Source organism: Scardinius erythrophthalmus (genome assembly GCF_964197995.2).
Source record: "Scardinius erythrophthalmus genome assembly, chromosome: 17".
In the NCBI taxonomy this organism is placed as follows: Eukaryota; Metazoa; Chordata; class Actinopteri; order Cypriniformes; family Leuciscidae; genus Scardinius; species Scardinius erythrophthalmus.
Window position 1 is genome coordinate 40,831,827 of NC_138237.1, and position 13,339 is coordinate 40,845,165.

Here is a 13,339-nt window from a genome sequence, read left to right on the forward strand (position 1 = left end):
ACAGTCTGGCAGTGGGCCGACCGTGAGCACTAACAAGGACATGCAACCACACCTACACACACACACACACGCGCACACACACACACACACACACACACACACACACACACACTGGACGAGTGTGCACTTCCTCTTTCCCAGGCGCTTCATGGCCATGGCCTAATGTGACCCACTGATCTCAATCTCTTAAAAGAGCCGCAGAGTTGATTTCCTCACTGCTTTAACACAGCTGGAATGATCTAAAACCACAGCTGTTTTCTCTCTGCTCTTCTGTGGAGTGTAACAGCCGGAGCTAAAGATAGGTCTGAAGTGTGTGAAGGTTGTCGTGTTTCAGACAGAAGTATTGAGTCGTGTTTCTGTTCTGGTGAACGCTACACTTAGATGAAATCAGCACAACGCCAGACCAACACAACCAGTGCATGAAGGCTTCATTCCTACAGATCGTTTCAAAGCAGCTTCATTAAAGGAGAACTCCGGTCAATTTTAACATTGAGCTCATTTTATTGTACATTTGGAGTGCTGTCAATACAGAGAACAACTACAAAAATCGGTGTTGCCTACACCGAGTTATTCTATTTTTAAAATTTGCACCCTGTTGACTTCAATGGGGCAAGTACTAAACCTGCTTTTAGCCTCTTAACATCCTTGATGTGTCATTACAAGTGCACAGAAAATGTGAGTGATTCCTTCTGAGTGAACACGAGTGGATCTGACTGCAGTAGATGTGAAAGAAATGTATAAAAATGATGTTATTTAAGCCAGCGCAAATACCTGTGTTTACATCCTGTTTTTGGCTGAAGTCCAAAGTAGTCGATTGTCGAGTTCACGCGCATAGGTTTAGTTACCGATGATCACGCGCGTGAACTCTGCAGTCGACTACTTTGGACTTCAACCGAAAACAGGATGTAAACACAGGTATTTGCGCTGGCTTAAATAACATCATTTTTATACATTTCTTTCACATCTACTGCAGTCAGATCCACTCGTGTTCACTCTGAAGGAATCACTCACATTTTCTGTGCACTTGTAATGACACATCAAGGATGTTAAGAGCCTAAAAGCAGGTTTAGTACTTGCCCCATTGAAGTCAACAGGGTGCAAATTTTAAAAAATAGAATAACTCGGTGTAGGCAACACCGATTTTTGTCGTTGTTCTCTGTATTGACAGCACTCCAAATGTACAAAAAAATGAGCTCAATGTTAAAATTGACCGGAGTTCTCCTTTAACAGGAACTTTAAAGTTGCAAAATTCATTAATTATGAGACCAGTTTAATTTCATCTGTAAGAGTCTTTATTCAGCTCAGTTCAGTTCAGGTTTTGTTCTAAGTGTATTGTCTCATGTTCCCTTCATTCCAGTCCGTGGTGATCTGCCATGGTGGGAGGATTGGCTTTTTCCAAGGCGATATCCGTCTTCTTCCTGACGACATGAAGGCTCTCAGACCCACGATATTTCCCGTGGTGCCGCGTCTCCTGAACCGCATGTATGACAAGGTGAGCCGTCGCACCGATCAGACACATTCACAGAGAGATGGCCTATCCGTTCTTCACTATAATGCATATAGCATCATCTGCATTGTGGAAAGAGCTGTTTCTGCCTGATTTAAGTGATGTTCATAATATTTTTGACTTGATTAAAACCAGTTGATTTCGATTAGAACAGTTTTTTATTAACGGCAAACAGCGCAGGTCATGAAGCCTCTCCGTCCCTCAGGGTCAGTCCAGCTCTTGCTGAAGACACAGTAGTGGTGCTTCCATTCAAAGTTGGGAATTTAACTTGCAAAATTGGAATATGGCATGAAACCTTTTTGAATAGAGCAGCATTTCCATCCCATGTGTTCAAGAGAACAAAATCATCACTTCCTGGCACAAAATATCAGTAATAAACTAATTTCTGCAATCTGGCTTTCTTTCGCTCCATCATAAATGAGTTTGTCTCTGAGCGTCAGACGAAACACAGTTACGCTATCATGTTCGCTTGCGTTGGGATGCTGGTGTTTGGGAACACACTCGTGTGATTGTCAGACTCTCACACCACATGGACTCTTGTTTTCAGTCAGAGCCGTGTTTTCTTAGGCTGCGTTTACACTTGGCATTAACATGCGACCTGTGCCCGATGTTGTCCACATACACATATAAAGACCAGTGTAAACCGGCTTCTGATGGGGATGTTATCCGATCAGCGTGTCCTGGTTCGGAGGGAGTCAAGGACGCTTTGTGATCGGATCTGAGTGTAATGTTAACGCAATCCAGCCATCGTGTCTGCATTCACAGGTGGACGTCACACAACCCCCCCCCACTGTCATTATTCCCCCTCTTCTCCAGAACTGAGTGTGGTTGTGCGATACAGTCGAGTGCGAAGTACATTGCAAATATATGTAATGTTTCCCTTCGCACCCGAAAGTTGCAGAACCCTTCATTTTCTGTAAAGAACACGCATTTTCCCCACCACAGCTGGCAGCGTTCTCGGACCCTTGCGTTTCTCTGGACCGTCTCCATACGCCATCTATCCACATTATTAGGGGCTCAAGCACGAAGTGCTGAAAACCTATTGTAATTGTGAAGATTTTTATTATATGATGTTTTATTAACAAAGTTCGGGAGGAGCACGTTCAAATAATCAAGCAATCAATCAATCAATCAACTCATCAAACAATTACCATGTCTACCCTATCAGCATGAGAGGAAGCATATATATATTCACTCTGTCAACTCATCTAACTTCCTTGACAGTTTTCAGCATCCCTCCACCACCCCGACTCCTCACTCTTGGCTTGTTCTTTCACAGCCAGGAATACGGGGGGAGTACTCTGGGTTCGGGCCAAATACCGAGCCCGCCCTCTCCTCGGACAGCACGCCAAATACGCATTTATTCTATCTGACTTATTTGTAAGTGTGAACTCGTGAATCGGGGTTCAAGCACGCCGTTTGTCAAATTCAAAGTAGGCGGGGCCACTTTCACTAAAATGGCTATAACTCTTGAAAGCATTGAGATATTTTCACCAAACTTGTTATACTCATGTACGAGCTCATTCTGTGGTCACACAAAAAATTCTGCCGCGATTGACCACTTGGTGGCGTTATAATACGAAAAAGGCATAAAACAGCTATAACTACGCTACCGTTAGTACGATTGACTTGAAAATGGGCATGCAGTGTCTTTGTCCAGGGTTCCATGCCCTTCTATGAGGACACTGGCGTATCTCGAAAAACATGGCCGCCATTAGCCAGTGAAGTTTGAGCAACTATTAGACAAGGTTACCGAAGGTTGATCGGAACAACACACGGTGGGCATGTTCAACTCATGGCCCTAGAGGTCTGTCAGAATTTTGAAAGAAATCGGCCACTAGATGGCGCTAACGAGATTTATGTCTCTGTAATCACGTGGTTTCTCACATCCACACAATATGCATATAATTTGATAGATCTCCTCATACTGAACAACTTTGCCTCAAGAACCACTGCTGTCAATCAAATAATTTGTTAGATATTATAGATTATTTGAAAACTCTACTTTTTCGAACTCCTCATAGGCCGTTTGTCCGATTTGCTCGAAACTTCACATGCATCATCTAGGGACCCTCATGGCAAAAAGTTATCAAAAGAATTTCGATCGACGAAACCATTTAGCAGATACAATTTTTTATATATTTCTGGTATGGCCCATTGTGAGTAACGTCTACATATTGTGTGCACAAAGTAGAAACTTCACAAAACTGTGTAGAAATGGAGAACAACTGATTTTGAAGAAATGTGCGAGGTTTCAAGGATTTCTGATGCTCAGAGGGCTCACAGTACATTCTATCAAACATTTAAACTGAAGATGAAGCCTTATATACTACTGTTGTCCACAAGAGGGACAATACATCTTTTTAATGTAATCTTTATCATTATCCAGCATTAGCTGATAAACAAATGTTTAAAACCATTTTATTCCCCAAATAATTAGGGTGCACTGGTACTATAGATTTATATCTTTTGCGTATTCTCCATCATGGATATTTTATGGTTTCAGGCCTACATTTCGTTTCGGCCTAGAGCCCAACAGCATAGTTGGCATGAAGGTCTTAAATGGTTGGCATGAAGGTCCCCGTTATTTGCTATATATATACACATATATATATATATATATATATATATATATATATATATATATATATATATATATATAGTACTTACAGCCTCTTCCTCCTCCTTATTTTGCGAGATTTGTAAAATGTCCCCCGACTGAAAACTGATTTTAAAAGAAAACTCACCACTTCAGGTCGATCTTGCACCGGAGCCATCCTATGCATTTAGCCATCTAAATGAAGTTTTATGTAGCAAAGTTCGGGAGGAGCACGTTCAGGTAATCAACCAATCAGCACAAGAGGAAGCCGGTATAAATAAAGCCTTCCCTCACCTCTGTCTCATGTCAAGATTCACAGCATCCCTCCACCACCCCATCACCTCACTCTGGCTGGTTTCTATCCCACTAAAAAGGGGGAGTACTCTGGGTTCGGGCCAAATTCCGAGCTCGGAGCCCTCCCCGGACAGCATGCCAAATACGCTTAAAATACTACATCTGATTTCATGTACGTGTGAACTTGTGAAACACTATTCGTTTTTAAAATACAAGTTAAACTAAAGTAGAGTAGAGTTTACATGTGAGGACTATGATATTTTATGCAGTAATCAGGTCAACTCAGCTTTGCTTTACACAATGCAGATTGTTTCAGAACAGCTTCACAGTGATAAACAGAATTCAATTCTGCTGTAATCATTTAATGAAATCTAAAAACATTCTTCAGCCACATGTGTATTCCCCATGTAACTGTCGAAGCGTGTCTGCTGTCGTTCAGATCTTCAGTCAGGCCAACAACTCCGTCAAGCGCTGGCTGCTGAACTTCGCAGCCAAGAGAAAAGGTTCAGAGGTCAGCCGCGGCGTCATCCGCTGCGACAGCGTCTGGGACAAGATCTTCTTCCACAAGATCCAGGTGCGTGACGCAGAGCCGGTGAGACGCGGGGCCGAAGCCGCGCTGCTGTTTGACTGCGTGCTGTGTCTCCTTACAGGCCAGTCTGGGCGGCAGGCTGAGGATGATCATCACTGGAGCGGCTCCGGCTTCCCCGTCCGTCCTGAGCTTCCTGAGAGCGGTGCTGGGCTGTCAGGTGAGGCGAAAGCGGCGTCTGTAGCGTAGCGCTCCTGTGTGTCTGAGCTCATCTCAGCTGTGTGTGTGTGTAGATCTCCTGTGTGTGTGTAGATCTCCTGTGTGTCTGAGCTCATCTCAGCTGTGTGTGTGTAGATCTGTGTGTCTGAGCTCATCTCAGCTGTGTGTGTGTAGATCTCCTGTGTGTGTGTAGATCTCCTGTGTGTCTGAGCTCATCTCAGCTGTGTGTGTGTAGATCTCCTGTGTGTGTGTAGATCTCCTGTGTGTCTGAGCTCATCTCAGCTGTGTGTGTGTAGATCTGTGTGTCTGAGCTCATCTCAGCTGTGTGTCTGCAGGTGTACGAGGCGTACGGACAGACGGAGTGCACCGCTGGATGCACCTTCACCACGCCTGGAGACTGGACATCCGGTGAGACTCTCGCTCGCTCATGACCTCCAGCACATGCCTTTATACTGGCCTCATCCAGAATCACCCTTTAAACAGTTCAGTTTGTCTTAAAGCAAACAAGTTTGTTTAAATAGTATCTTGGCTTTACTGCAGATATAAACATGTTTTAAAAAGACATCTCAATAACAATTACGGTCTAAACTAAACATTTACTAACAAAATACTGTACTGTGCAAAAGTCTTAGGCATGTAAATACCCCCCCCCCCCCACACACACACACACACACACAAAAAATAGTTTTAAGTCAGTTATTTATATCTTTTGCTGTACTGTGTCAGTAGGAAATATCAGTTTACATTTCCAACATTCTTTTTGCCATTAATTGTAATAATCCAGAAGAACTGCGGGAACGTCTCCGAGACGCTTGAAGAATCCTTCCTGCAAAGCTACTGTGAAAAGCACTGGCACTCGTGTTAAAATGCTTTAAAGTGAGAATGCTTTCAAAAATAAAATCACAAATTGAATTTATTTATGATTTAACTTCTATTAACTAATTCAAATCAATATATGGTGTAACGACCCCTTGCGTTTAAAGCGGCTGTTGTCCAGGAACACTTGCGCACAGTTTCTCAGGGAGCTTTGCAGGAAGGATTCTTCAATCATCTCGGAGACGTTCCCGCAGTTCTTCTGGATTTAGTCTGTCTCAGTTTCTTCTGTTTCTTCATGTAATCACAGACGGACTCGATGATGGTGAGATCAGATCATCCCAGCTGTTGTCAGACTCCTTGTGCATACACAAATCTCACTGGATTATTACAATTAATGGCAAAAAGAATGTTTGGAAATGTAAACTGTTATTTTCTACTGACACACTACAGCAAAAGATGTAAATAACTGACTTAAAACCACTTTTTTGGGGGGGATATTAACATGCCTAAGACTTTTGCACAGTACTGTACATATAAACTTATTTATTATTAACAGTAAATCAAAATTTAAGGTTTGAATCAAACCATAAATATAATTTGAGAAAACTAGTACATTTGGATGTGATGAATTTGAGTATTTAAGTCATTTCTTCAGTGTGGTGTGATTATTAGAAAGACACAAAACAGAAAAACACTCTTTTAACCCATGATGATTAATGGACCTTCTCACAGACTGGGACTCATTTCACAGTTGTCAACATCGTAGCTCTAGTAAAGTTTATTATACTTTCATTTGTAACGCTATACTTTGTCTTATATTACCTTGGCAGTAAATTATAAAACAAGTTGTGTTTCTAACACAATCTAACACATCTTTCTCTCTTCTGACCAACATCATCAATCTCTCAATATTTTCCTCCTCTTTTGGAAAGTCATGGGAATGCTATCATGGACTTTTCTCTTTTGCTATTGAGGCAACCGGTAATACAGACATTATATTTGCTGTTGTCTCCCGGAGATGTTAAAAGAGTCGGTTACTGACTGATTCTAGTGCAACGGTTGACTTGGAGTAGCTCTTTACTCCATGATTAAAACCATAAGGACACGCATGCTTGTGATTCAGCATTACTGACAGCTGTTGTCCTTCACTAGATGAAATGTCTATTTCTACAGATGGTCATAGTGTGGTGTCACACTCTGCGGCATATTTTTATATGTAACATATAATGCATACAAAATGTAAAAATATAAAATCTACTAGGCTTTACCGAGGTCACGGCATGACAAATTGATCTTCCATTGGTCACACATCTTCACGTGACACGGATCCGCAGGGAAGAGTTCACCGAACGCAGTGAAATCCTGTGTTTCTGTCTCCTGCATGTGTATGAATGAAAACCGTTCCTTTACACTGGACTGAGCCACCAGTTACTCCCCAGTTACTGATAACTGGCCGTTTAATGATCAAGATGATCCAGTTAGGGTGAATACTGTGTAGCAGTGAGAAATATATCATGTCTCTACATCCACTGTGAAACTGCGTGGCAAGCTCTCCCTCCAGTGGCTTGTTTTTGCATTACACTTTGAGTGCGTCTGTTACAGACTGTCTTCTGTGTTTCTCAGTCATTATCTCTAATCAGTCATTATCTGCTGAGTCCTCCACACAGACCTGTATGTAATGACATGATGAAGTTACTGAGGTCTTGTCTTTCTGCAGGTCATGTAGGAGCTCCGCTGCCCTGTAATCTCATTAAACTGGTGGATGTGGCGGAGAAGAACTACTTCGCTGCTAAAGGAGAGGGCGAGGTTTGTTATAACACTGTCTGTGTGGCCTACGCTTAGTTTAACACACACTGGCAAAGACAAGTCTTTATAAAGCTGCTTCACACAGAAACCTACCTGGTCTGGAGAAATGTAGGACTCTTAGTGTTCAGATCTATCATGTGGTGTTCAAATGTTCCTGACGCCTTGAGTAGACCTCTGGACAATCATGTCTTTCAAATAGTATGCATTTCTGAACTGTAAATATTGTTTTCCTGGGGTTATTACTTTTAAATAACTGTCAAAATATCCAAGTATAAATGTCACAAAAAAAATTGAATGCATGTAAATATCTTGCAAAAGCAATGCTACTTCACATTCTTTTTTAATAAATAAAAGATTTGTATTCAATGGTGTTCTGGAATAGTGCTGTTGACGAAGCACATGGCTGGAGAGACTGGAACAGGAAGTCATACGTTATACCGTAACAGGAAGTCATATGTTATTCTGTAACAGGAAGTCATACGTTATTCTGTAACAGGAAGTCATACGTTATACCGTAACAGGAAGTCATACGTTATTCTGTAACAGGAAGTCATACGTTATACCGTAACAGGAAGTCATACGTTATTCTGTAACAGGAAGTCATACGTTATACCATAACAGGAAGTCATAAGTTATACCGTAACAGGAAGTCATAAGTTATGCCATAAAAGGAAGTCATACGTTATGCCGTAACAGGAAGTCATAAGAAGTCATACGTTATGACGTAACAGGAAGTTATATGTTATGCCGTAACTGGAAGTCATAAGAAGTCATTCGTTATAACGTAACAGGAAGTTATATGTTATGCCGTAACTGGAAGTCATAAGAAGTCATTCGTTATAACGTAACAGGAAGTTATATGTTATGCCGTACTGGAAGTTATATGTTATACTGTAACAGGAAGTCATAAGAAGTCATACGTTATAACGTAACAGGAAGTTATATGTTATGCCGTAACTGGAAGTTATATGTTATGCCGTAACAGGAAGTCATAAGTTATACTGTAAAAGGAAGTCATACATTATACCGTAACAGGAAGTCATGCGTTATACCATAACAGGAAGTTATATGTTATGCTGTAACTGGAAGTTATACGTTATGCCGTAACAGGAAGTCATAAGAAGTCATACGTTATAACGTAACAGGAAGTTATACGTTATGCCGTAACTGGAAGTCATAAGAAGTCATTCGTTATACCGTCACAAGTTATACTGTAAAAGGAAGTCATACGTTATGCCGTAACAGGAAGTCATGCGTTATACCGTAACAGGAAGTTATATGTTATGCCGTAACAGGAAGTTATACGTTATGCCATAACAGGAAGTCATAAGAAGTCATACGTTATAACGTAACAGGAAGTTATACGTTATGCCGTAACTGGAAGTCATAAGAAGTCATTCGTTATACCGTAACAGGAAGTCACAAGTTATACTGTAAAAGGAAGTCATACGTTATGCCGTAACAGGAAGTCATGCGTTATACCGTAACAGGAAGTCATAAGAAGTCATACGTTATAACGTAACAGGAAGTTATATGTTATGCCGTAACAGGAAGTTATATGTTATGCCGTAACAGGAAGTCATAAGTTATACTGTAAAAGGAAGTCATACATTATACCGTAACAGGAAGTCATGCGTTATACCATAACAGGAAGTTATATGTTATGCTGTAACTGGAAGTTATACATTATGCCGTAACAGGAAGTCATAAGAAGTCATACGTTATAACGTAACAGGAAGTTATACGTTATGCCGTAACTGGAAGTCATAAGAAGTCATTCGTTATACCGTAACAGAAAGTCACAAGTTATACTGTAAAAGGAAGTCATACGTTATGCCGTAACAGGAAGTCATGCGTTATACCGTAACAGGAAGTTATATGTTATGCCGTAACTGGAAGTTATACGTTATGCCATAACAGGAAGTCATAAGAAGTCATACGTTATAACGTAACAGGAAGTTATACGTTATGCCGTAACTGGAAGTCATAAGAAGTAATTCGTTATACCGTAACAGGAAGTCACAAGTTATACTGTAAAAGGAAGTCATACGTTATGCCGTAACAGGAAGTCATGCGTTATACCGTAACAGGAAGTCATAAGAAGTCATACGTAATAACGTAACAGGAAGTTATATGTTATGCCGTAACAGGAAGTTATACGTTATGCCGTAACTGGAAGTCATAAGAAGTCATACGTTATAACGTAACAGGAAGTTATATGTTATGCCGTAACTGGAAGTTATATGTTATACTGTAAAAGGAAGTCATACGTTATACCGTAACAGGAAGTCACAAGTTATACTGTAAAAGGAAGTCATACGTTATGCCGTAACTGGAAGTTATACGTTATGCCGTAACAGGAAGTCATAAGAAGTCATACGTTATAACGTAACAGGAAGTTATATGTTATGCCGTAACAGGAAGTTTTACGGTATGCCGTAACTGGAAGTCATAAGAAGTCATACGTTATAACGTAACAGGAAGTTATATGTTATGCCGTAACTGGAAGTTATATGTTATACTGTAAAAGGAAGTCATACGTTATACCGTAACAGGAAGTCATGCGTTATACCATAACAGGAAGTCATACGTTATGCTGTAACAGGAAGTCATAAGAAGTCATACGTTATAACGTAACAGGAAGTTATATGTTATGCCGTAACTGGAAGTTATACGTTATGCCGTAACTGGAAGTCATAAGTTATGCTGTAACTGGAAGTTATACGTTATGCCGTAACAGGAAGTCATAAGAAGTCATACGTTATAACGTAAACAGGAAGTTATATGTTATGCCGTAATTGGAAGTTATACGTTATGCCTTAACTGGAAGTCATAAGAAGTCATACGTTATAACGTAACAGGAAGTTATATGTTATGCCGTAACTGGAAGTCATAAGAAGTCATTCGTTATACCGTAACAGGAAGTCATACATTATGCCGTAACAGGAAGTCATGCGTTATACCATAACAGGAAGTTATATGTTATGCTGTAACTGGAAGTTATACGTTATGCCGTAACAGGAAGTCATAAGAAGTCATACGTTATAACGCAACAGGAAGTTATATGTTATGCCGTAACTGGAAGTCATAAGAAGTCATTCGTTATACCGTAACAGGAAGTCATATGTTATACCGTAACAGGAAGTTATATGTTATGCCGTAACAGGAAGTTATACGTTATGCTGTAACTGGAAGTTATACGTTATGCCGTAACAGGAAGTCATAAGAAGTCATACGTTATAACGTAACAGGAAGTTATACGTTATGCCGTAACTGGAAGTCATAAGAAGTCATTCGTTATACCGTAACAGGAAGTCATATGTTATACCGTAACAGGAAGTTATATGTTATGCCGTAACAGGAAGTTATACGTTATGCCGTAACTGGAAGTTATACGTTATGCCGTAACAGGAATTCATAAGAAGTCATACGTTATAACGTAACAGGAAGTTATACGTTATGCCGTAACTGGAAGTCAGAAGAAGTCATTCGTTATACCGTAACAGGAAGTCATATGTTATACCGTAACAGGAAGTTATATGTTATGCCGTAACAGGAAGTTATACGTTATGCTGTAACTGGAAGTCATGCGTTATACCATAACAGGAAGTTATATGTTATGCTGTAACTGGAAGTTATACGTTATGCCGTAACAGGAAGTCATAAGAAGTCATACGTTATAACGTAACAGGAAGTTATACGTTATGCCGTAACTGGAAGTCATAAGAAGTCATTCGTTATACCGTAACAGGAAGTTATATGTTATACCGTAACAGGAAGTTATATGTTATGCCGTAACAGGAAGTTATACGTTATGCCGTAACTGGAAGTCATAAGTTATACTGTAAAAGGAAGTCATACATTATACCGTAACAGGAAGTCATGCGTTATACCATAACAGGAAGTTATATGTTATGCCGTAACTGGAAGTTATACGTTATGCCGTAACAGGAAGTCATAAGAAGTCATACGTTATAACGTAACAGGAAGTTATATGTTATGCCGTAACTGAAAGTCATAAGAAGTCATACGTTATACCGTTACAGGATGTCATACGTTATACCATAACAGGATGTCATATGTTATACCGTAACAGGAAGTCATACGTTATGCTGTAACAGGAAGTCATAAGTTATACTGTAAAAGGAAGTCATTAGTTATGCTTTAACAGGAAGTAATGTTATGATGTAACAGGAAGTCATACATTGTTCTGTAATATGTTATGCTTTAACAGGAAGTAATGTTATGATGTAACAGGAAGTCATACATTGTTCTGTAATATGTTATGCTGTAACAGGAAGTCATATGTTATGATGTAACAGGAAGTCATACGTTATTCTGTAATATGTTGTGCTGTAACAGGATGTCATATGTTATACCCCAGACAGCAACATATTTTCGGCCCAGATCTGGTATGAGTGAAATCCACATGTACCAGATGTGGCCCGGATCTGGGCCAACACTAAGTTGCTATCTGGGACTGTAACAGGAAGTCATACTGCATCATCACAAGCTTGATTGACAGTCATGTCCCCCTGCATTTGTCTTAAGAGCACAAAGCTCTCTCTCACCAAATACAGATTATGCCATTATTTAAGCATCGTCCATCATTCTTCTCTTTGTTTTTGCTCCAGGTTTGTGTGAAAGGCCCTAACGTCTTCAAGGGTTATCTGAAGGATCCTGTGAGGACTGCGGAGACGCTGGACTCAGACGGATGGCTTCACACCGGAGACATCGGGAAATGGCTGCCGGTATGTCGGCCTGAACGCGTTTTGTTCTTCTTTGTGTACAAGAGACCACGATGAACAGGACTGTCCTGCTGTCCCATCGCGACTTTAACTCTTTCCCCGCCAGCGATTTTATCATTTTTAGAAATGACCACATGAATTTCCTACTTGTGGATAATAAAGTTTACCTTGACCTTGACCTTAAAGCTTTCATGGCCCCCCGAATATGTTGTTGTATGAATATCTGAACATGCAATATATCAAAAGAAAGAACAGAGCCTCTGCTTCTGAACATTTTATTCTAGCTTCATGCATTCTTTTTTATCAACACTTGAATGTGGGTTTCATAAATAAGCAACATTTTGAACAAAAAGCTGAGTAAATTACTTTTTTTTTTTTCAAAGACTACAACAGGAGTGTCAGCAATGTTTTGATCAGGAGATTCAGTACTCTTTCAGAAGATGTGTAACAGCGCCCCCTACAGTATAACACTGAAAACACAGATTCTGTCAATGGCAGGGAAAGAGTTAAAGAGCTACTTCTACCTGACTTAACCCTTTAAAGGAATGTATACAGGTTGGCTGAGTGATGTGAACCAGTTCATTTAGATGTTTGTATTTTGTTGTTTATCTCTAGATACTGCTTGACTTGAGACTCATTCATTTCCTCTGCATTTCTCTTGTCAAGTCAAGTCACCTTCATTTACATGGCACTTTTTACAATATAGATTGTTTCAAAGCAGCTTTACAGTGATATTAGGAGATTAAAGTAACAGAGATTGTTTTGGCTTTACAGCAGCTCTAGAATAGAGTTATTGTCCAGCTAAAGTTAGTTTGATTGATTCA

General features: G+C 40.1%; 1 protein-coding gene across 2 annotated transcripts in view; it reads left to right on the plus strand.

The window, feature by feature from the left end:
* Positions 1 to 13,339, plus strand: part of acsl6 (acyl-CoA synthetase long chain family member 6) — a 123,300-nt gene that overhangs the window by 106,826 nt on the left and 3,135 nt on the right. For both annotated transcript variants that reach the window (XM_081391013.1, XM_081391012.1), the window contains exons 12-17: positions 1,358 to 1,492; positions 4,840 to 4,974; positions 5,051 to 5,146; positions 5,481 to 5,553; positions 7,679 to 7,767; positions 12,402 to 12,518. In XM_081391013.1, the coding sequence (XP_081247139.1) occupies positions 1,358 to 1,492; positions 4,840 to 4,974; positions 5,051 to 5,146; positions 5,481 to 5,553; positions 7,679 to 7,767; positions 12,402 to 12,518 (645 nt within the window). The remainder of the gene's footprint in view (positions 1 to 1,357; positions 1,493 to 4,839; positions 4,975 to 5,050; positions 5,147 to 5,480; positions 5,554 to 7,678; positions 7,768 to 12,401; positions 12,519 to 13,339) is intronic.